Source organism: Pollachius pollachius (assembly GCF_949987615.1).
Source record: "Pollachius pollachius genome assembly, chromosome: 5".
NCBI lineage: Eukaryota > Metazoa > Chordata > Actinopteri > Gadiformes > Gadidae > Pollachius > Pollachius pollachius.
In genome coordinates this window covers 2444689-2467812 of record NC_136938.1, presented here as the reverse complement: position 1 = coordinate 2467812, position 23124 = coordinate 2444689, and the positions used below count along the sequence as shown (strand labels likewise).

Here is a 23124-nt window from a genome sequence, read left to right as displayed (position 1 = left end):
GAAGCACTGCGATAGCAACAGCAGCGTTTTGGTAAAGAATGAAGGACTGCGGTTTGTGAAATATAAACACTTTATTTCAAATAAGGCAAAGAAAGAAAAACCGACCTGTGGGGTAACTTAAAAAAACTTACACAAATTACACTAAAGGTGATCATCCTCTGGCTCCGCGTTACCCCCCTGACCCACGCAGGCCACCGTCCTTCAGCCCGGATCGGATAAGGTGCTTCCCAGTACGGACTGTCACCGTGGCAACATCCAGAAACCCTCGTACTCCCAACATTATAGACATTGTTCTGTTTAATCGACATAATCAGCATCGCTCTTTGGATCCGCCAGGAGTAAAGCAACCAAGACTCTTCAACAAAAGTCAAACTGAGCGTAAAAGCATCTCCCCCTGGGTTAGACAATTTCTGTTATGATTTATAAAAATTACGGATATTAAAAAAAATCGGAACAAAAATAGCAGTTGAGCCGTTGGAGGGTGGAGCCGTCGGGGACATCAGCATGCGTCTCCTACGGATCGCCCAGGTCTTCCTTCTGAGGAGCAGAACAGAGCAGAAGAGCGTTCACTGTACCACTCAGTGGACATGTAACGACACAGAGGATCTGCCTTTATAACGCCATGCAGCCTTACAGGTCTACCACACGACAGTACACTTAGACACGGATGCAAAGTCCATTCCACGACTGTCACCCAGGACAGCTTCAAGCAGAGGCATGCCAGAGGTTACAGCAGACCATAACGGAGAGGCAGGGTATGTTATGGTTTTGAAAGAAACATGAGAGACGTCAGGGTACGGGCCACAAGAGGGAAATTCGGAGACTGCACACGAGGTTAAGTTCCCTGGTGCTCATCCGGGGTAGGTGGTCCGAAGTCCACTTGGCTTTAAAAGCAAACTTGCACTGACTACTACTGAGTAGTCTGTTTCAAGTTACACTCAAAAAGCATTTATTAAAGCGTTATAGTGATACGTGTGGTTTGTCATTTTGGTCATCAAAATGTATTATGTATTCGCAATTAATTGAGCCGAATAACGTTAAATAAGTAGGTTTATTAATAACTAGCGTCTCAATATTTTCAATGATCTGATGACACCTAGTGGACAATTAATGCCATGCAGATAGAATGACGGTGGTGCATTCCGAACGCACATATTATTATGGAAAATAATGAACATTGCATTTAGTTTCGATTGAATAAAAATATTAATGTGTAGTTTTTTTGGGATCAGGCCCTGGGATTCGGTTGGTTAACAAAACGTTTGTTAAAAGAGGACAGAGGACAAGAAGTAAACATCAAATCAAAGGGTTAAACTCAGAGGAGAGGATGGGGGCAGAGCTAGCAGCTAGGAGGTAGCACACCTGGCAGCAAAGGCTCCCTGGATGAGTCCAACACCTGCTGGAGATGAAGTGGGGTCAGAGTTCATCTCTCTCACACACATGGAGACATCCTGCCTAGCTTGTCTGACCGGCCTTCCACACATGCACAAGGTGACCCCGGAGAAACCGCGACCTACAACATCTAGTTCTCCTTTCACACACACAACCCGCAAGATGAAGATGAGACGCATGAGACGGGTTCACACCCTGCAGATACTCCAGGCACTCGGGGGGGGGGGGGGGGGCCTGGGGGGAGAGTAGGAGGAGGAGGTCTGACCCCTCACCCTGTCCTGACCCCTGACCTCCAGACGCCCCTGACCCCCAGACGCCCCTGCCAGCTGACCTCCAGGCCTCACCTGGTACACGCTTCCTGTCCAGAAGTGCTTCATCTCCTTGCGGCGGGCGGCCACGGCGGCGGAGGAGAGCAGGGTGAAGGGCACCAGGTAGAGGAGCGCCGGCTGCCCCGACTCCGTCAACAGCATCACCGCAAATGTCACCACCATGCCCAGCGTGTAGGCTACACACACACACACACACACACACACACACAGTGGAGTGCACAGTGGGATGGTCTCTTGGTTATTCCTATCCATTGTTTATCCCTATAGTTCAGCAGGGTTTGAGGATCTGAGGTTGGGGTTAGGGTTATTCTGTGATTTGGTGTATTACCTATGCAGCAGCTGAACAGGTAGATCTTCCTGGAGCTGTTGACCCACACATCAAAGCGGCTGCAGTAGGCCACCAGCAGACCTGTCGCACAAGGAACTGGAGCTCAGACCACATGCAGGCACCTTCTACTCGTCCTATAGGGTCTAGACCCGATGTCTGGAACGCAGAGAGCTTCACGTTTCTATGTGGAGTGTTTCTTGCTGCTGTTGACCTCAATGCAGTCAGAACTGAAGTATGGGGCGGCAATGTGAGAAGCAGTGTTCTCTTCCGACTGTGAGCAACATATCAAATGCTCTGAAGAATGAACATTACATGGCTGTTGTAATAAGCCCATTCACTCACGTCACACGCTGAGTGATGAATAATTAACCCCCCAGTATGTGGACTAACCCCTTGTTAATGAGTGACAGTGAGGAACCAATTATTAGAAACATGGAGAACGTTCAAACCATTCAGAACCCACCAGACGGCCACATGTCTGCCTCATCTCCACGTAGAGTTACTGAGCAGAAGGTCGTTCTCTACAGTTTGACTGGGGCTTAAATCCTACCCAAACATAACCCAAACAGCCCACACCACGAGGTCCTGGGAGGGGTACCTGGGATGATGATGTCTCCGTATCCGAGGATGGAGAACTGCATCCTGCACAGGTTCTGGGCCACCGCACTGAAGCGGGGAACTCGCATTACCACTGGGAGCTGGGGGGAGACGGAGACGTTTGGGTTCAGGGAGACAGAAAAAGGAAACACAGGGATGGACAAATATGTTCCATTTCTCCTCCACCCTTCAGAGTGTTTCCACTCTTACAGACTTAAAGTTATTCTTTAGCTGAAGATAAGAGAGAGATTGGTGGAAGGCTATGCAAGTTGATCTGTGTGTGTGTGTGTGTGTGTGTGTTTGTGTGTGTGTGTATTAGGGCCTTACCTTCTCTGAGGGCGTCTGGGGCTCAGCAGGGATCACCACCATGTTGCCTTGTGTCTATGATGAAGGCCCCCAACACACGGTTAGTGAGCCTCCCCTCAGGGAGCCAAACAACAACAAAACATCATCAGGGCCTCTCAGCTCAGCTGGAAGGCCGTTCCAGTCATTCCCGAGGGAATCCCAACCGACCAGGGCTCTAACCAATTAATGTTTGTTCTTCACAAATACATTGCTGTTTAAAGAAGGGCTTAAGGGAGCCATGCCCCTCCTTAAAGACCTTAAAGGAGACATATTATACCACCAGGTGTGAGTGTGATTAGCCTTACAAGCCGTTTTGAAAATCTGCCCCATATGACATCACTAGTGGGCGTGTCCACCTAGATCTGTGCTGGATAGATCAGTCTCCCAGCCTACCCAGTGGACTGAAGTAAACGTTGCTCATCTATCCATGTTCACAAAGCCATGAAAACAATGTCCCAGTCGGCAACAACTGGTTGTACTGGTTTAGTTCCCCTGCATACTGACCGATAGAGAGAGCACAGGTAGTTTTGAACATCATCCTAAACCTGCTCTCCCTGAGACTCCACTCATCCACTCTGGTCATCTGAGCACCTCTGCCTCCTCATTCATTCATTCATCCTATTACATAACCAGGACGGACTCCATTATACACACACACACACACACACACCGGATATACTTTGATTTTATTAGATGTTAAAGGACCAGTGGGCCATATTTCTGTAAAATAATGAAGTAAAAATTATTCCAACAGCTATCTCTAAATCCAAAGTCCTGCCAGAGAAATGTGTCTTATGACCAGTGATGCCAGTAACGTGTTACTGGCATCACTGGTCATAAGACAGTAAGTTAGTATTGGCAAAACCGGTTGTAATTTTTTATTTTGAGGCAGCAGGGGGTGTTGTCCCAGCTAAATGTAACTAATAAAGTAACTTGTAATCTAACTTAGTTACTTTTAAAATCAAGTAATCAGTAAAGTAACTAAGTTACTATTTTAAGGAGTAACTAGTAATCAGTAATCTGATTACTTTTTCAAGGTAACTGTGGCAACACTGCTTATGACACATGATTAGTAGGCTAGTAGGTGAGCGTTCTGGCGCAGATTGGCTGCTGTGCATCACCCAAGTGGGTGCTACACACTGGTGGTGGTTGGTGAGGTGCCCCCCTTCACTGTAAGCGTCTTTGGGTCATTGAAAAGCGCCAATCAAAATAAATAAATTATTATTATTATTAACTGTTGTCTTTCTCTGCACCGCCTGATTGGATGTGGTTGGGTGGGTGCGTTTCACCTACCTTCTCTCCGGCGTCCGGTCCCAGAGCGACCTGCACCATGATGCTGACCCCGTTCTGTAGAGAAGGGGAAAACGTGGTGAAGAACCACACATGATGCTCCTCGTTTGAGGAGAAGAGGAAAACGTGCTCACGGACCACAGTGGTCCAAACACGGCGTCCACACGGTTGCGCCACCATACTTTAGTTTGGAACCCTTCGGTGCCTTGGACTGATGAGAGCACTTTGAATTATGAACGCAACATTCTGCTGCTGACATTGAATCATTTTAAATAATCCCATTAAAGAATCCGAAATCAATTAAATCTAGCATTACGAAACAGCAGGGAGCCTACTGATCAATATCTAGCCGCAAGATCAGGAAAAATATGAAATGCTTAACCTAAGAACATTATACTTTAACTCATGGAAATTGTCTTTACATAATAAACAAATTCAGAGCTCACCCTGTAATGCTACATATTTAAAGTATTTAAAAAAAGTAGTATTTACAGAGCGCAGTACGAAGTTAGGAAACAACTATCATGAGCCTTTTACCATGAAGTCAGACCATACCGGTCACACTGCAGGAGGAAGTGGTTTTACGTCACTATCAGATAGAGAAGAATCTCTACTGAAGAACCAGAGGTGGAGGAAACAGAAGAGACCGCAGGCCTCAAGCTGTGAGACTGAACAGCTCGGATGGTCGTGAATACAAAGAATACTCCAGTAGGGTCATGATTGACCCTGTCCCCTTCATGGTCCACACATGGTCCAGAACTTCCATAGACCTCCCCAGTCCCCTTCATGGTCAAGACCTTCCATAGTCCTCCTCGGTCCCCTTTATGGTCCAGACCTTCCATATCCCCCCCCCAAGCCCCTTCATGGTCCAGACCTTCCATAGTCCTCCCCAGTCCCCTTTATGGTCCAGACCTTCCATATCCCCCCCCAAGCCCCTTCATGGTCCAGAACTTCCATAGACCTCCCCAGTCCCCTTCATGGTCAAGACCTTCCATAGTCCTCCCCAGTCCCCTTTATGGTCCAGACCTTCCATATCCCCCCCCAAGCCCCTTCATGGTCCAGACCTTCCATATTCCCCCCCAAGCCCCTTCATGGTCCAGACCTTCCATATCCCCCCCCAGTCCCCTTCATGGTCAAGACCTTCCATAGTCCTCCCAAGTCCCCTTTATGGTCCAGACCTTCCATATCCCCCCCCAAGCCCCTTCATGGTCCAGACCTTCCATAGTCCTCCCCCAGTCCCCTTCATGGTCCAGATATGGAACATACCTTTGTGAAGTAGGGTGTGATGAAGACGAAGAAGACATCATAGATGAGGAGGAGGCTCAGCAGAATCACACAGATCTAAAGGTTTAAGAGCGAACGGGAAAGAGATAAAGAGAGAGCGAGAGAGAGACAGAGATTAGGCTTTAAGCTAGTGGGAGGGCAGCCCACAGGTACATCAGCCTCAGAACAGGATAGGCACCTTGAAGTTGGACAGCGAGATGGTCTTCATGAAGTTGAGGCAGAAGGCGATTCCCAGGAGGTCCTGAAGGATCCAGATCCACCTGCAGGAGCAGAAGACCGCGTCATAAAGAGGACCAGGGCAGGGCAGGCACACACCTCCTTATGAACACTGCATTATGAAACAACATACCTCATTATGAAACAACACACCTCATCATGACCACTGCATTATAACAGGTTGTTACACTGACAGCTAGACGGAAAAGATGAGTTGTGCAGGAGGCTGGTGCGGATGTCATTTTATCTGTGTGTGTGTGAGAGACATGATGAGGAAGTGTGACAGCACCTGTCTTCGTTCCTGTAGACACCCCAGACCACAGCAACGCTGATGCAAACTGCAGCCAAGATGAGAGACCTCACGGAGAACTCCCAGCGGCGAACCGAAAATCTAGAGAACCAAAACCACACACACACACACACACACACACACACACACACACACACACACACACACACACACACACACACACACACACACACACACACCCACACACACACACACACACACACACAGAGGAAATCACTTGAGAAGCAGGCCATTGAGCAAACTATCATCATCAAACTAGTTTTCACATTGAATTCTTAACCTGAAAACATTTGCTGTGTATTACCATGATCAAATATTTCTTAAACGCTAAACAGAACTGTACAGTGGAAACATGTAGCGAGAGAGACTCAGAGAGAGGAGAGCTGAGAGAGACCGTACCTGACCGTGCCGACACCCAGATGCTCCAGGATGGCGTCAAAGCAGCTGAACAGAGCCGTGGCCGAGGCAAGGCAGAAGACGGAAATGATCACATACACTGGAGAGAGAAGAACCATATCACATACACTGGAGAGAGAAGAACCATATCACATACACTGGAGAGAGAAGAACCATATCACATACACTGGAGAGAGAAGAACCGTATCACATACAATAGAGAGAGAAGAACGGTATCACATGCCCTAGAGAGAGAGAAGAACCATATCACATACACTGGAGAGAAGAACGGTATCACACTAACCCTAACACATAGCAAGACGCCAGTAACACTTTAGTTTAGGGTCTGCTCAGTTCTTTCAAACACCTTCAATCTATATGAATGAAACCCTTCTGCTTCTGGCTGCACAGGAGCAGAGACTATGAGACTATTAGACCCTGAGACTATGAGACTATGAGGCAGCTTGCTGAATGCTGCTAGTCAGAGTTCACTCTGAGGACCATCAATAACTGCTCATATCAACAGCCTCTGTAGCCAGACCACGGGCCACTTACCCAGAACGCTGTAGAAGAAGTACATGAGGACCAGCATCAGGCACATCAGGCCCACGAAGACCACCACCTTCAGGGGGGAGTACAGGAACACGTCCCCGCTGTCCGCCTTCTCCTCCCCGCCGCCGCCGTCGGCCCCAGCGCCCGTCAGCCTCTGTCTGAACATAGAGACCACAGCTCAGCCTCTGTCTGAGCAGAGGCCCCAGCTCAGCCTCCAGGACCTCGCCTTTATCTGCTCCAGGTTCAGAACGTCCTCTGGGCTCAGGAACCGCTCTTCCCTGGTTCTTCACCGTTTAGCACCGAGGTTCAGAGCCCACGAACCCTCCGCCCGCAACCCCATCCCACCCCGCCATTTGGTTCCCTCTGAATCAGTTTGACCTGAGGAGGAAGGCTGGAAAAACCCTCAGGTAATTAAAGGGACGACTGTGGTGACGGCCACAGTCGTCACCACAGTTATATTGGATTACATTCCAGATAACTGTAGCGATCATTTATGATCAGAGTCTGCTGTCACTTCTGACGCTCTGGCCAGTGGTTTCCCTGCTGCTGTGATTCATTATGTAAATGAGATGACACCATATGTAAATGAGCGGCGCCCCACCTCTCACAGGTGCCGCTCCAGTACCCCCCCAGGGCCACGGTGCAGACGGCGATCAGCAGCATGAGGGCGATGCTGGGGTCCAGCGCGGCCTGGGGCGGGGAGAACATCTGGGCCTGCACCTGCCCCCCGCCGAACACCTGGACACATACAGCTCCAACATCAGGGGTACCTCCTCCTCAAAGGGGTTTACAAAGGAGGAAGGCCTGGACATACACAGCTCCAGCGTCAGACCAGAGGAACCACTTCCTCAAAGGGGTTTACAAAGTAAGGCCTGGTCCTTTTTGAAACATTTGCTTTACTATGAAAAATAACGAGATGGAACCAAGAAGTCAAGACTTTAGACATCCTGCTCTAAAGGATCTGTCCTGGTACTGGGCCTCTAAAGGCTCTGTCCTGGTACTGGGCCTCTACCTAAAGGCTCTGTCTTGGTACTGGGCCTCTACCTAAAGGCTCTGTCCTGGTACTGGGCCTCTAAAGGCTCTCTCTTGGTACTGGGCCTCTACCTAAAGGCTCTGTCCTGGTACTGGGCCTCTACCTAAAGGCTCTGTCTTGGTACTGGGCCTCTAAAGGATCTATCCTGGTACTGGGCCTCTACCTAAAGGCTCTGTCCTGGTACTGGGCCTCTACCTAAAGTCTCTGTCCTGGTACCGGGCCTCTAAAGGCTCTGTCCTGGTACTGGGCCTCTACCTAAAGGCTCTGTCCTGGTACTGGGCCTCTAAAGGCTCTGTCCTGGTACTGGGCCTTTACCTAAAGGCTCTGTCTTGGTACTGGGCCTCTACCTAAAGGCTCTGTCCTGGTACTGGGCCTCTAAAGGCTCTGTCTTGGTACTGGGCCTCTACCTAAAGGCTCTGTCCTGGTACTGGGCCTCTACCTAAAGGCTCTGTCTTGGTACTGGGCCTCTAAAGGATCTATCCTGGTACTGGGCCTCTACCTAAAGGCTCTGTCCTGGTACTGGGCCTCTACCTAAATGCTCTGTCCTGGCACTGGGCCTCTACCTAAAGGCTCTGTCCTGGTACTGGGCCTCTACCTAAAGGCTCTGTCCTGGTACTGGGCCTCTAAAGACTCTGTCCTGGTACTGGGCCTCTACCTAAAGGCTCTGTCCTGGTACTGGGCCTCTAAAGGCTGTGTCCTGGTACTGGGCCTCTACCTAAAGGCTCTGTCCTGGTACTGGGCCTCTAAAGGCTCTGTCCTGGTTCTGTGAGGCAGCAGAGGTGAGGCTGGAAGAGGCTGACCTGCTTAGTGTCCAGGAGGTCTATGTACCTCATGAGGGCCAGAGGAATGCGGACCTTGGCGTAGTCCGACTCGTTGGCTGATGGAGTGACCTGAGGAAAATCATGAACACGACAGTCGGCACTAGGGGTGTAACGGTACACGAAAGTCATGGTTCGGTACGTACCTCGGTTTTGAATTCACGGTACAGGACGGTATGGTTCATAGTTAAGGGCAATTTCTTAAGAAACTGCTTGCTTGTCAACAACGGAGAATGGCTGTATAACAGCAGCAATGAAAACACCAATAAACTTGGTTGTGGCATTTGCATTTATGAATTCCCAGACATGGGTTGTTGAAATAGTGTCGTGAGCTTGGTTTGCACAGCTCGTTTTTTTTTCACAGCAACAGTAATAGTAACACCTGGATGGTGCCTTTTCAAATGCGTGTGCATGTTAAAGTGCTGTACGTAGACACGGAGCGCCCTCTCCGTAGCCCCTCTGCGTAGCTTACGTGCGCATCCAATATTTTTAAACTATCCATCGACGCAACAGAGACGGCAAGGGTTGTTATTTCCGCAATCACTTCTCCGGTTTAACTTTGCACCTGATTTACTTTGTACATTGTTTACCTTGAACATTAAGGACCAATTAAACACCAAATAAGATTTGAAAAGCTTTGGGAGTTTATTTTCAACACTGCTATCATGGTTTGTAGTCAACATATAAGATCGATTGGGCGGCGAATTGCATTGGGTATCCGACATCCAGACGGAGAACTGCGAATGCTCGAGGGGTCTCCGTATTTACGGAGTTGGATTACGGAGTCGGAGTAGTATACTTTGGCTAAATGGTCTGGGGGGAACTCCGACTTCAAGTTTTAAATTCTGCATCGCAAAACAAGCCTTTACATTCGCCATATTAACGCTATGTACGCTACATTTACGAACCGCGGTCCACCTCTGTAACCACACGAAGTGCCTGTACCGTGACGGTTCAGTATAAATACGTGTATCGTTACACCCCTAGTCAGCTCTGGAGGGGAACGCGGAAGATGAGTTGGTTAAGACTTTCACATGGGCCTGGAGGTACAGAAAGTATCACCCAGTAATCCTGCTCCCTAATGTTCTTATTTATTATAAAAATGTCTCCATGTTCTACACACATTTTAAGGTGAAAGGTCTGGAAGTATCCATCATCGAGGGGACCTTCCCCTTTGCCTTATGAGGTGTGTGTACTTCTGCCAATACCGGTTCCAATGCAACTTCTACGGTTAACAAGTGGTTCACGGTCTGTAATACAGGCATCCCAATCTATACCACTGATCCAATGATCCCATCCTACCAGGTAGGTGCGGCTGGCCACCAGCAGGGCCCCAGCCCCCAGGCTCTGGGCCACCAAGGCTTTACGGCTGATGTTACACTCTCCGCTCCGCACCACCAGAGCGCTCCCATTCAACAGGGCGGGGCTGGTCCCCGGGGGGACGGAGGACGGGTCACACAGCGTGGTTGTGCTCAGGTTCAGCAGCGGGAGCAGAGCCTGACCAGAGAGCAGGGGGAGTGGTGGTTATGAACACGGGTCAGTGCTAAGAGTGGTTTTGAACACGGGTCACAGAGTGGTTATGAACACGGGTCAGTACTAAGAGTGGTTATGAACACGGGTCAGTACTAAGAGAGGTTATGAACACGGGTTAATACTAAGAGTCACGTTGAGGTTCTACTCACAGCTTTGTCCAGACTTCCGGCCAGAGGCGTCCAGCTCTGATTGTACAGCAGGCAGTACTCCTTCTGAACGCCTCCATAGGAAAGGTGCAAGATCGCCTCCTGACAGTTCATCTATGAGGATAAATATGTGCAGTCATTATTGAGAAGTCAATGCTTTAAATAGCCATTTCAATCGATTTCATTTCTGTGGCTCTTGTAGTGTTCCGCATAGCAGCGGAGTTGAGTGGGAAACTGAAGTGAAAGTAGAATGGAGCCAGTAGGTTGTTGTTCTCTATGAGACCGTCAGTTCACTACTGAACCGCAGAGAGACACCTTGTTTAGGAACCCGTAGTTTAACTACTGAACCAGTGAGGGGTAAATCTACAGTTACTTTCACTTTGAGGTGAACCTGTTGTCATGTTTCCTCTCATGTTTCTACTGTTGTCATGTTTACTTTATGTTGTCATGTTACTATTGTTGTCATGTTTTTAACATAGGGCTATTCCATCAAAGTCACTAACGAAGGCGGTGCTTAGTTGATTAAGCCTGGTTAGAACTAACGCCAACTTCCAATTGAGGCTAAAGCCATTCCATCAACCCAGTTCAGCCATGCCTTGCTCAGGCTAGTTCAAGCCAGGCTTACGTTATCGTGGATTACGTGCGCTCACGAGATATGTAACCAACCCAAAACCGTGAATGTCGAATCATGGATCAAATGTCTGAAAAGCACTGAGCGGGATCTTTTCCAGAGAAGCTGCGTGTGGAGGTCTATGAGGAGAACAAGCATATAATAAATCACAAAGGGAACACCGTAACCATTAATAAAAACAGGGAGGCCGCCTAGCAATTAAATCGCAGATCTTCTGAATGAATAAGTAGTATTAAGCATAACATATTTACATTTAATATTGTCCGTAGATTTGTATTCAGGGAGATAGTCTTGAGGTAACGTGTCGGACTTGCAGCCGGTCGTCCAGGGTTAAATCCCCACCTAATTAGTAATTTAGGAAGGACTACTGGAGGAATCAAACAACTTTGCATGCCTTTTATTTTCCATTTCTTTAAATATTCTAAATTTACTAACCATAGTATTTATCTCAACAGAGGTGGTCTCGGCTGCCTGCCGAGAAACAACAATGTCCCATGCAGCAGTGTCTCAATTTCACTATCAGTAAAATTAATATTAACATTAACTTTACCATGGGTTTTTGCAAGTTATATTTTGGTTCTGGGGATATTGTAAGACATATTTATTATATAAAAAGTCAATTGTTAGGCCTAATTTCTCTGATATAAAGGAAATTACAAAAATGAGCCAACGCCAAAAGTTGAAGGACGTATTCAGGACGCGAACTCGCTTCGCCCGAACCTCAGGGCAAATGCTAGACCACTCACCAAACTGCTTGTTCACAAATTTGACAGAATACATAGTATTAGATAAAAATGTGTTGAGAAAATATCCACGATAACAATAGATAGCAATTCATTTAATTATTTTATTTGCATAATTTAATCTTAGAGCCTTAATGAAAATATACGCTGTTTGTACTTCATATATGTACATTTATGACAAAATCGGGACAACTAGGCTTGGCGGAACCTTCTGATGGTACACTTGTATCCGACAGATGGGACTTCTCTGAAACACAGCTGAAGTAAGCCTGGCAGTTAGCCTGGTACTGGCCAGGGCCCCGTTTACTGATAACGATGGATCCACGCTTGTACGATCATTCTCACGATGGATCTTGTGATCCATCGTAAATTTCTTTGGAGCGTTTCCCGAAACTCCTAGCATGAACGCGCGTTCACTGCACTCACGACGTTCGTAGGATTTTAACTGTCTACTGACACGGTGCTGAAATGGGCTCCGTAGGAGAGGGAGACGCAGGAATGTCGCAGGAAAATGGGGTTAAAAAGGGGTAAAATATCTCCCCATCAAGTCCAACAGCAGAGTAGCCTACGAAAAGAATAGACTGCAATAATATGAATGCTAAATATATTCAAACACATTCCAATTCCATATTACAAAAATCAAAAATAGCTTTTAAAACTACATTTATCTTAATGTGCTGATTCCTGAAACATGCTTTGCGCAGCAAAGAGAGCTGAATTTATCTGATTTAGCAGGGTTTTATTGATTGGCTCACACTCTCTTCTCTAGAATCTTTGGTGTAAACATAAAAAATGCAACATTCCATTAATTCTGTATCATTCAAACGCAGAGGCTGGGCGTTGACACACGGCTATTGCTGACCCGATTGGGAGAGCTTGGTCTAGATCCTATTGTTGGGTAGGATGATGTATAGGCCTTTTTACACTGCTATGCCGGTTCGGTCGCAGCTTGGCACGCCCGGTGTTACACCGAATTCTGCGACCCACCGAAAAGTGTGACCCCAGGGGGCTTACATTGTTGTACATTTTCTGCAACATGCACGTGTGCATTATAAATAAACATTCTGCATATTGCAAAAAATATGTAACAGCGCCCCTTGGGGTCACACTTTTCGGTGGGTCGCAGAATTCGGTGCAACACTGGAATGACTTCAGTGGTGGGGGGGGCAAATGCGCGTGCATTTGTCGAACAGCGCGTGACACCTCATCATCCTAAAGCCGGCCACACATCGGCGCCGAAGCGCCGCGGTGCGCATTTCACGCGCGTCGCGGCGCGCTGCAGCACCGCTGTGATCCAAATATTGCGTTGTCACCGCAAAGTAAACACTGAATCATCATAATAACCTTCTTCATTTTCATCATCGTCATATCCCAATCATCATTATAGCTGACCCATTTTAGCGAGCCTTTCGGCTCGCTAAAATGTCCACTATGAAATGTCCCCTGGTGTCAGCGAACATAGCCAACGTGGTCTTATTATAGCCCGATCATTAACTAAAAGCCACATAGAAAGAAAAAAGCATCCAGCATGTGATTTCAACAATGTGTGAGGCATAGGCGTCGATTACGCCAGGGACGCTGGGGACGCGTCCCCACCAGATTTCGTCAAGATTCATTTTGTACCCACCACTTGTAAAAAAAAATGGGGTTGAATAATTATGGATTATTACACGGGTCTTCTAGAGAAGAATAGAATAGAAAGCTTTATTGTCATTATACAACGTACAACGAAATGCAATGAGCAGCTCCTTAAAAGTGCATAGATAGTTATCGAATCTAGCTCTGTTCTGTCGGAAGTCAAGGATGAGTTCCTTGGTCTTGGTGATGTTCAGTGCCAGGTTGTTAGATACACACCACTCACCAAGTTTTAGGACCTCATCTCTGTAGGCCACCTCGTTTCCCCCTGTTATAAGGCCCACCACCGTTGTGTCATCAGCAAATTTGACAATGATGTTCTCTGGGTGGGTGGGACTGCAGTCGGATGTGTAGAGGGAGTAGAGTAGTGGGCTCAGCACACAGCCCTGGGGAGAGCCAGTGCTGAGAGTGCGGGAGGAGGAGAGGTGAGGACCCAGTTTCACCTGCTGGGGTCGGTTGACCAGAAAGTCTTTTATCCAGGAGCAGGTGGGTGGTGGGAGCCCCAGGTTGATTAACTTGTGGATCAGAATGTCTGGTATTATAGCGTTAAAAGCTGAGCTGAAGTCAATGAAGAGCATCCTGACGTAGCTCCCCCTTTTCTCCAGGTGACTCAGCGCTGAGTGGAGAGCGATGGCTATTGCGTCGTCAGTGGATCTGTTAGTCCGGTATGCAAACTGGTGTGTGTCCAGGGTGGGGGGGAGACAGGCTTTGATGTGTCTCAAAACCAGTTTCTGATGACTGGGGTGAGTGCTACGGGGCGGAAGTCATTGAGGCTGGTAGTGGGTGACTTTTTAGGGATTGGGATGATTGTGGCAGATTTCAAGCAGGATGGGATAACGGGTCACAGCACAGCCTCTGTAATTGGTGATGGTCTGTATACTCTGCCACACCTGCCAGGGCGTGTTGAGCTGTTCCTCTATCCTCCTCTTGTATTCTACTTTGGCCCATCTAATGCCTCTCCTCAGGTTGGCGCGAGCGGCGCTGTACAAGGCTCTGTCACCTGATCTGAAGGATGAGTCATAGGCCCAGAGGAGCGTGCGGACCTGCCTTGTCATCCATGGTTTCTGGTTTGGGAACACCCGGATTCACTTTTCCACAGTGACATTCCCAATGCAGTACTTGATGTAAGACAGTACTGTGTCTACGAATGTAGCCAGGTCTTCATGATAGAAGGCTTCCCACTGTGTTTGTTCAAAGCAGTCCTGCAGTCGGGGGAGGGCATCCTCAGGCCAGGTGGTAATGGTCTTCTTTGTGGGCTTTGTTTGTCGACAGAGGGGGGTGTATGCGGGGGTGAGGAGCAGGGAGAGGTGGTCTGACCAGCCCAGGTGGGGGAGGGGTACGGCTCTGTATGCACGCTTGATGTTTGAATACACATGATCCAGAGTGTTTTCTCCTCTTGTTGGGCATTTTACAAATTGATAGAATTTTGGTAGAACAATCTTGAGATTTGCTTTATTGAAGTCCCCTGCAATAATGTGGGCGCCATTGCGGTGGGCGCGCTGGTGGTTATTGATGGCATTATGCAGCAGAGAGAGAGCCGTATTTACAATAGTGTCCGGTGGTATGTAGACTGCAGTGGCGACAACAGCAGCTAGTTCTCTAGGTAGAAAGAAGGGTCTGCATCTCACCGACATGAACTCCAGGTCAGGACAACAGTGTCTGTCCAGAATAGTGCTGTTGTTACACCAACCTTCATTCACGTAGATGCAGACCCCTCCTCCTCTGCTCTTTCCGGAGTCACTGTTCCTATCCCATCTGTGTAGTGTGCGGCCTGCCAGCTGCACCGTTGCATCAGGGATTTGTGTATGTAGCCATGTCTCTGTGATGATGAGCACCGGCATTCGCGGACATAGCGATTTCCAGCCAGCTGTATTTCCAAATCGTCCGTCTTGTTTACCAGAGATCTGGCGTTTGTAAGGTAGAGGCTCGGCAGCGGAGGTTTGAGAGGCTGTTTCCTAAGCCTGGCCAGTAGCCCAGCCCTGCAGCCCCGTCTTTGTTTTCTCTCGCGTCGCCGTCTGCGTCGCCTGCCAGACCCGATAACAATCCACGGAGACCCCGCTGGTCTCGCTATCTCGTCAGGAATGTTATGAGTGCGATGAAAGTCACTGGAGATGGTCATCTTCAGCTGGAAACCGATATCCAGTTAGTCCAGACTGTAGTGTTCAGTAGAGAAAGTAAACGCTGTGTGCGCCGCCATGGCAACCAATTTGCAACCGATTTACCGGAAAAACTGAAAAGATAAATGTGATGAATTGATAAATTGACGGGCGCTTGTAAAGGTTTGCTTTACAAACCGATATTCAGTAAGTCTAAACGACTGTAGTGTTCAGTAGAGAAAGCAAACGAACGTACAACACACAAAAAAAGGCACAAGTAGGGAGAGCTCTGAGCCGCTGCGTCTGTGTGCGCCGCTGTCTCCAAGGACAATGCCTTGTTCTCAATGCCGTGGAACGCTCCGTTCACTTGCATGGGCTCTTCACAACTTCCGGCGGTGAATTATATTTGATAATTCACCGTTGCTAAGTATAATTGACCGCTGTCAAGGAAATCAAAGGACTTTTTGCCCTCGTCAACGACTTTGGCGAACTATTTCTCTGCTGATCAACGCTACGAATGATAACAAATACATTGGGAAAAGACACACTGTGTGAAGTTATTTTTTCGATTTGGCAAGTAGCCATTACTAATAATACCAATACTCTTTGGCTGGGATGATGAGGCATCAGACAATCAAATCATTTTAGCCTGAATACATAGGTAAAAAGCACCAGAGCAGGTTGCTAGTATCATGGACAGTATCATAACGATAACCTGTTGAACTAAATGGATGTGGTAGGCTACACCACGGGATGCATCTTTAGACCACTGCCACATAAATAAAGGTAAGACGCGATATTTATTGATTAAGACTTGCTGGTGCTGTGGCGAGGTCTTTTGTGTTTTTTGCACTCAAGTGGTCGGCTGTTTTAACTTGTAATTGATAGTCAGTGGAGTCAGTCTCTTGTTGGCACAAAGTGACTTTTGGTCATTCTTGCTTTGCTTGAATTCTGGAATAATTGTGGGGGGGAGTGCATGAATTTTGGTCAGAATGCCTGATATAGGCTAGTTTTGATGGAATGCATGTTCTGAATTGAGAACAGCCAGCTCATGATGTGATACAGGTTCAGCTGTGCAACAAATATTTTTTTCTTTTTCAATCTTGATGACTTTTGTAGTGCTGTGTGTAGCCACACGTTTGGCCCTTCTGAACTTAAACACGCAGTTAATTTCCTTTCCTAGCTCCTCTTGTTTATGTTGTTAGCTTAGCCATGTCATGCCACGTTGTCAACATTGAATACATGGAGCAGAACATAGTGGGTCACATGTCCGATGCTTTTTGGAAACGTTTTCTTCATAAAACGTGCCAGACAGATTTTGTATACATTTTATTCCTTAGTAATTAGCTACATGGGTATGCCGTCTTTCAGAACCTTTCATTACCGGCAGTGTAGGGAATGTTACTTTAAAAAAGTAATTACTTATAGTTACTCACCACTTGTTCCAAAAGGTAACTGAGTTAGTAACTGAATTACTCTATAATAAAAGTAATGAGTTACCAGTGAAAGTAACTATTTGCGTTACTGTAAAAAAAAGAAAGTTGCTATGTGTCGAAGAATTGCTGTACTTGATGTTCTTCAGTGATGGTAAAAAACCCGAAAGACGACAGTTCAAACCGTACTTGGAGCGGCGTTTCTGGACAAGACCGGGTCGAAAATGATTAACCAGCTGATCAACTGTAAATATCAGCTGATTGCGTGCCTGTAATCTAAACAGAGAGGCGTGGCGGAGTTACCTAACAATGACAACAACTGTTTATCAAAATAATTTCAGTGTGGAACCTGGATGCAAAACATTCCAAACATTTACCCAGGTTAGTGTGGATGGGGCCTTGTTAGCAGAGTCACACTCTCACGGCGAAATAATAATTCTAATACATTTCTCTCTTTAGCCGAACTGGCGTAGTTTATTTGTTAACCGCGAACAGACGCACGCTCTCCTAGAGCCAAGTGCAGAGAGAGGGAAAATGTCTGCGACATTCCCTTACATGGTCACAGACATGGCGCAGCAGCGCCTCCTTTTGGTTCTGAACAGGTAACTACAGTTACATGCAATCATACATATGTCATACATATATCAACAGGCCTGAATTTCAATTTGCTTGGTTGCAAAGGCTGTGGAACATCTGCCGAATACTACAGAAAATGCCAACTTTTCATTAGATTGCTCTGGACTCTCCATTTCTGCTGCTTCATCGAATCTGTTTGGTGTGTGCGTTTGTGTGTGTGTGGCGCGCGTGTCCTGGCTGGTGTGTAAAAACACTGGCTTCGATTGGCTACCATGAAACATGACTCTGCCTTAGCCAATCATAATCGCTTATCTCGTTGTTAACCCACCCTGTCTCTTCTCTAGCAGATTGTGTTGGGAGCAAGGGGTGCGTTCGGATTACGCAGTTTATTAAATCAATTCATAGTAACGCACTGCATTTTTCATACAGTAACGGTAACGGCGTTGTAACGACGGAAATAGTAATTAGTTAGATTACTCCGTTACTGAAAAAATAACGGCATTACCTAACGCGTTCTTTTAAACAGAGTTATTACCAACACTGATTACCGGCACTAAAGAGAGAAAAAAGAGTGCATCCTCATTGTACCCAGCACTTCTGAAAAGGCACTTCCAAATGCGTCTCTGTCCCCAGCACATTTCAAACCAAACTGACGCCCATGGTGTGAGGCCATATGCAGCAGGGATGATCGCACAGTGGAATGCTTATGAAAACCAGCGGACGAGCGCTGGGTGGAGAGTTCAGAAGCAGGGAGGTTATAATTAAAATATAATTTGTCAGTTTGCCGCTTGTCTTGTCAATATGTTAACCTGCTTATTATTTAATTAATAATTTATTTCTAATTTGTCTGCGACGAACGAATCGGGGCAAAATCGGGCTGAAATCATGTAGTCTGAACCAACCATAAACAAGCAGCAGAGCCATTGTGCAAGTGCACCTACTAGACCAAACAAGACTCGTAATGGTAGGTAAAACCAATAGTTCATTAAAGCAGCAATTGTGATGTAAAAAAAATAAATAATAAAACATAAAGTGCTTGCATGATATTGAAGCCTACAGCGATCGTGTGTGGTGGTGCTGTCAAACCAAAATTGTACCGGGCGTCGTTCGACGCGATTTTCCGTTGACAGGAAGGTTTCAAAAAATATTTGCGCTCATGTTGCCAAAGACGAAATAACATAATACAGATAACACTTGTTTTTACTTTATATTTTTATTGTATTGAATTTAGCTAGTTAACTGAGTGTTTAAAGTGTATCATAGTCTAGCTAGCTTGTGTTAATACACTCAGTTTACTAGCTAAATGCGATTAAACAATTAAATACAATACAAATATAAAGTTAGCAATGCTAATAAATGTCATTTGTAAAATAAGTGTTATCTGTTTAATGTTATTTCGTCTTGTGACACTCAATGAATGAGCACGAATGTTCATGAACCTTCCTACGTCATCGTTCGACGCGATCGTCTGTTGCCAGGCAGGTTTGGAATTTTCGTACGTAGGAGTTACAATTTTCGCCCCCGGTACAATTTTGGTGTGACAGTGCCTTATCATTTGTTTACCCATGGGCCATGGCAACGCGATTGCTACCTGCTGTAGTAGCCTACTCTCATTGGCTGAATCGTTGAGAACGTTTTAGACTCAATCAATATAAGGTTGTGGGGAGACAAAACTCTTTTTGTTTGTATAGTAACAATATTAGGCCAAAACATTACTAAGAAACAGAATAGTTCATCAATACAGGCTAAAAAAATAAAATATAGGGCCTATATATTTTTTTTTTTTTGCAAAAAGTGGGGTGGCCATTGGCCCCGCGGCCTCATAGGTTCCGGCGCCTATGGTTAGAACTGCTCATGATGATATCGCTGCGTTGTTTATGTAGAGACATCGCAGCAACACCTCTATCCAAGCACCTCCCTGGAACCTCGGAGCCGTCACATTTACATCAGATTCAAAATGACACCCAATAAACCGCAAATGTTTGTAGGGTCCGGGAGGGTAAATCGGGGTGCTAGTTCAAGCAGGCAATTTATCTCGGGCAATGTAAACGCACGGACCATGCCGTGAAAAAGGCGTGCATACGATAGCATATTTGGTGGATGCTCTTCACGGATGTAACTGTCTAGACACGGTCCAATAAATAATGAACTTCACCACAGCCTCACCGAAGCGCCTACACTGCTTTATGGCAAACAATCGCAACAAAAAACGCCTGCAGAAATTCTCCAACACCCGCTGGTCTCAGCATGATCGTGTACAGTATGTCTTCTGTCATTAATCAATATGAGGACATTTTAACCACGATGGTTGAATTAAAATCAGAGGGGAGAAAGCAAGTGCAGCTCAAAAGCGACCTCCTACACAAGAGCAATGGAATCATTTGATTTTATTATATGCCTTGTGAGCAGTGTTGGGCAAGTTACTTTAAATTAGTAACTTAGTTACAGTTACTAGTTACTTCTTTCAAAAGTAACTCAGTTACTTTAAGTTACTCGTTACTTTCAAGGTAACTAGTTACTAGGGCAAGTAACCTTTTTTTTTCTAAATTATCTTATTGTGTTAATGTGGCAAAGGACCTCCCTAACTGGATAGCTAGGGAGGCTGCCAGTCCTCTGGCTTGCTTACACGTAAGTCCTATCCTACCACAAGCGCAATGCGCCACCTAGTGACCTGAACGTGCCATAGCACTGTAGTAGTGTGAGTGCAAATAAATGAAATATTTCCATTGTTTCCAACTGTTTCCAACCCTCTACAAATGCACACACATTACTTTGGGGTTGATGTGGCATAGTGTTCGACAAAACAACTGTAAAATTTGATCATTGTACCCAGTATCACTACGATGAAGCAGTGGATCAACAAAACACAACATACAGTATGTTTTGAAACTTTTGATAGGCATATTTATCGTAGACATTGAAACAGGTACAAAGTATAGTTTTGGCAGTGCAAAAATTAAACTGTGCCTCAGACCATTTAGCAACTGTAGGAATCAATAGTGCAAAACTGATACAATAGATGTTTTCAATGTAAACACAGTGAGTTTTATCCGTTCTTTGTAAGTTAACCTTAACTCTAAACAGCTAAACTCCACCAACTGGAGACCTCATCATCAATAATGATGGGCAAACTTAAAAGTATTTTCAGCCTCACAAAGAGAAACTAAATAAATAAAAAGTACTTTCAGCCTCACAAACATAGTTAATGTTTGACAAATATAATATTTCCTCCACTCTGGCCGTTTAGATAAATAAAACAACTGATTAAATCAATAATGGTGGATAAAGTGCTTAACTAGTCTATGTTAGTATGTCTATGTCTATATCAGTCTTTGTCCATACATCTCCATCATTTGTTTAGCTGTGTCTGGGTTATAGACTGTGCAACAGGCTTTGTAAAATCAAGCTTTCGTTGTTTGGCTGGGGTGGCTTATCCTTTAGCGTCGGCGGAGCTGACGTTAGCAGCAGCATCACCTGTGTTACCTTCAGGGTCTTCAACTAGCTTGGTAGATGCCTGTTGTTTCTGAAGATGTTTCATCAGATTAGAATTGCTAGTTTTTGATGTGGCTAGAGTTTTCGAACCTCCACAAAGGTGACAGGTCACCAAAATATTCCTTATGTCTTTTACTGTCAGAAAGGAAAAATAATGTGCATATTTCCATGAGAGAAATACAACGCCTGGACCGTCGTCGACTGCCGCCATTGTTTTAATTCATTTACTTGCGCGTCGCTGCGTCACGTGACTCACGTCCACTTCACGTCCACCACGGAAACTGTAGTCCTGGGTTATGCACGTGAAGTAACGAGTAACGAGCCTGTTTAAATCGCAGTAACGTTAACACGTTACTGATTTTGACAAAGTAATTAGTTACAGTGCTCGTTACCGCAAAAGTAACTTAGTTACTGTAACGCGTTACTTAATAATGCGTTAGTTCCAACACTGCTTGTGAGAGGGTTGCCTTGTGACGTGGCGTTTGATCATACATTTCGGCTCTGCATGTATTTTTGGAATTTTAAATTGCTGCAATAAATTATGTTGTTGTTGACTTCTAACATGTCTCTGTCGTTGCTGTTTAAATCTAACAGTAGTCTATGAGTAATATATCGGCGGTAACCACTGTTTTGGGGGTATTGCGAAATTGCGCCAGCTGGACATTTCGTGGTATTGGGTGTTTTAATAAAAAGCATCCAATACACGGAATGTCCGCTGGTGGCGCCACTGAGGCTATAGTAGGCTAACGATCCTCTTAGCATCCTACGAGTTCCCCTGGAGTCCTCGTTAGCTACGAGCGTTTGTTACCAACGATGCTTTTGGGAAACGGTGTGAAAACTGTACGATGCTCGTACGACGCACTTCACGATCCAATAACGATGCTTTTGGGAAACGGGGCCCAGGTTCATTTGGTCGGATAAATTGCCATGGTTACTTAGCAGAGATTCCCTTAAGTCATGTTGATGGAACGCAACTCTAGCTTAAAGTAACGAGGCTAAGCAAAATAAGCCCGGCTTTGCCTTTGGCTTGGTTGATGGAATACCCCCCATGTCATGTTTCTTTTTTTTTTTGCAATTTGTCTTGCATAACACATATCTTCAATCCTCATTGAAATACATTAAAACAGCACATACAAACATTTACACAACATTTAAGAGTCCACACACACACACACACACACACACACACACACACACACACACACACACACACACACACACACACAGATAAGTCAAGAGTCAGAGGTCTCACAGTCCAATAAATTAAAGGCCATAGATGTCTCTGGGTTTTGTGAAATTATTTTGGGAGAGTTTGTTTGCATGTGAGTTGTATTTATGTTGTCTTTCTGTGTTTTGTATATGTTGGTTATGTTGTCTTGTATCTTCTCATGTTGTCATGTTATTTCTCTGTTGTCTTTGTTTCTTTACATGTTGTCAGGTAATTTCTCTGTTGTCTATGTGTTTCTTAACATGTTGTCATGTTATTTCCGTGTTGTCGTTTTGTTTCTTTACATGTTGTCATGTTATTTCCCTGTTGTATTTTTGTTTCTTTACATGTTGTCATGTTTCTTTATGTTGTCATGTTATTTCTCTGTTGTCATGTTATTTCTCTGTTGTCATGTTTCAAGTTGTCATGTTTCTCGGTTTCTTTCTGCTCTTACCTTCTCGGCTGCCAGCAGAATTGTTGATAAAAGTATAAATCCAAGAGTCGCCATCTTGTAGTTCTGAAGCACCACACCGAGCCCACATTAAACCCTTTATATATAAATATATATGTATGTATCTGTGTATATCTATATATTCATATATATTTCGGTGGACCATCTGACTTACGTCTTCGTTACTGTTCCGTCTATGAGCGACCGCATGACTTCACTTCCTGTATTGGTTCGCTCGTGACACGTGACCTGTTGGCTGGTGCTGAGCTGAGGAGTAGAGACCAGGGACCC

General features: G+C 45.7%; 1 protein-coding gene across 2 annotated transcripts; it reads right to left on the bottom strand.

The window, feature by feature from the left end:
- Positions 1-58: 58 nt before the first annotated feature.
- On the bottom strand, positions 59-23040 carry sppl2a (signal peptide peptidase like 2A). 2 transcript variants are annotated; one of them, XM_079737066.1, is made up of 16 exons: positions 22837-23040; positions 10573-10683; positions 10193-10387; positions 8873-8962; positions 7641-7777; positions 7043-7197; positions 6491-6587; positions 6071-6172; positions 5744-5825; positions 5548-5622; positions 4285-4338; positions 2974-3027; positions 2648-2747; positions 2050-2130; positions 1737-1897; positions 59-537 (listed from the first exon to the last, which is right to left on the bottom strand). In XM_079737066.1, the coding sequence occupies exons 1-16, from the start codon at positions 22888-22890 to the stop codon at positions 514-516; spliced, it is 1572 nt and encodes a 523-aa protein (XP_079593192.1). In that variant the 5' UTR covers positions 22891-23040; the 3' UTR covers positions 59-513. The 2 variants fall into 2 exon arrangements, with proteins under 2 accessions (XP_079593192.1, XP_079593191.1); XM_079737065.1 differs by lacking the exon at positions 59-537 and adding an exon at positions 577-1399.
- Between the last annotated feature and the right edge of the window lie 84 nt (positions 23041-23124).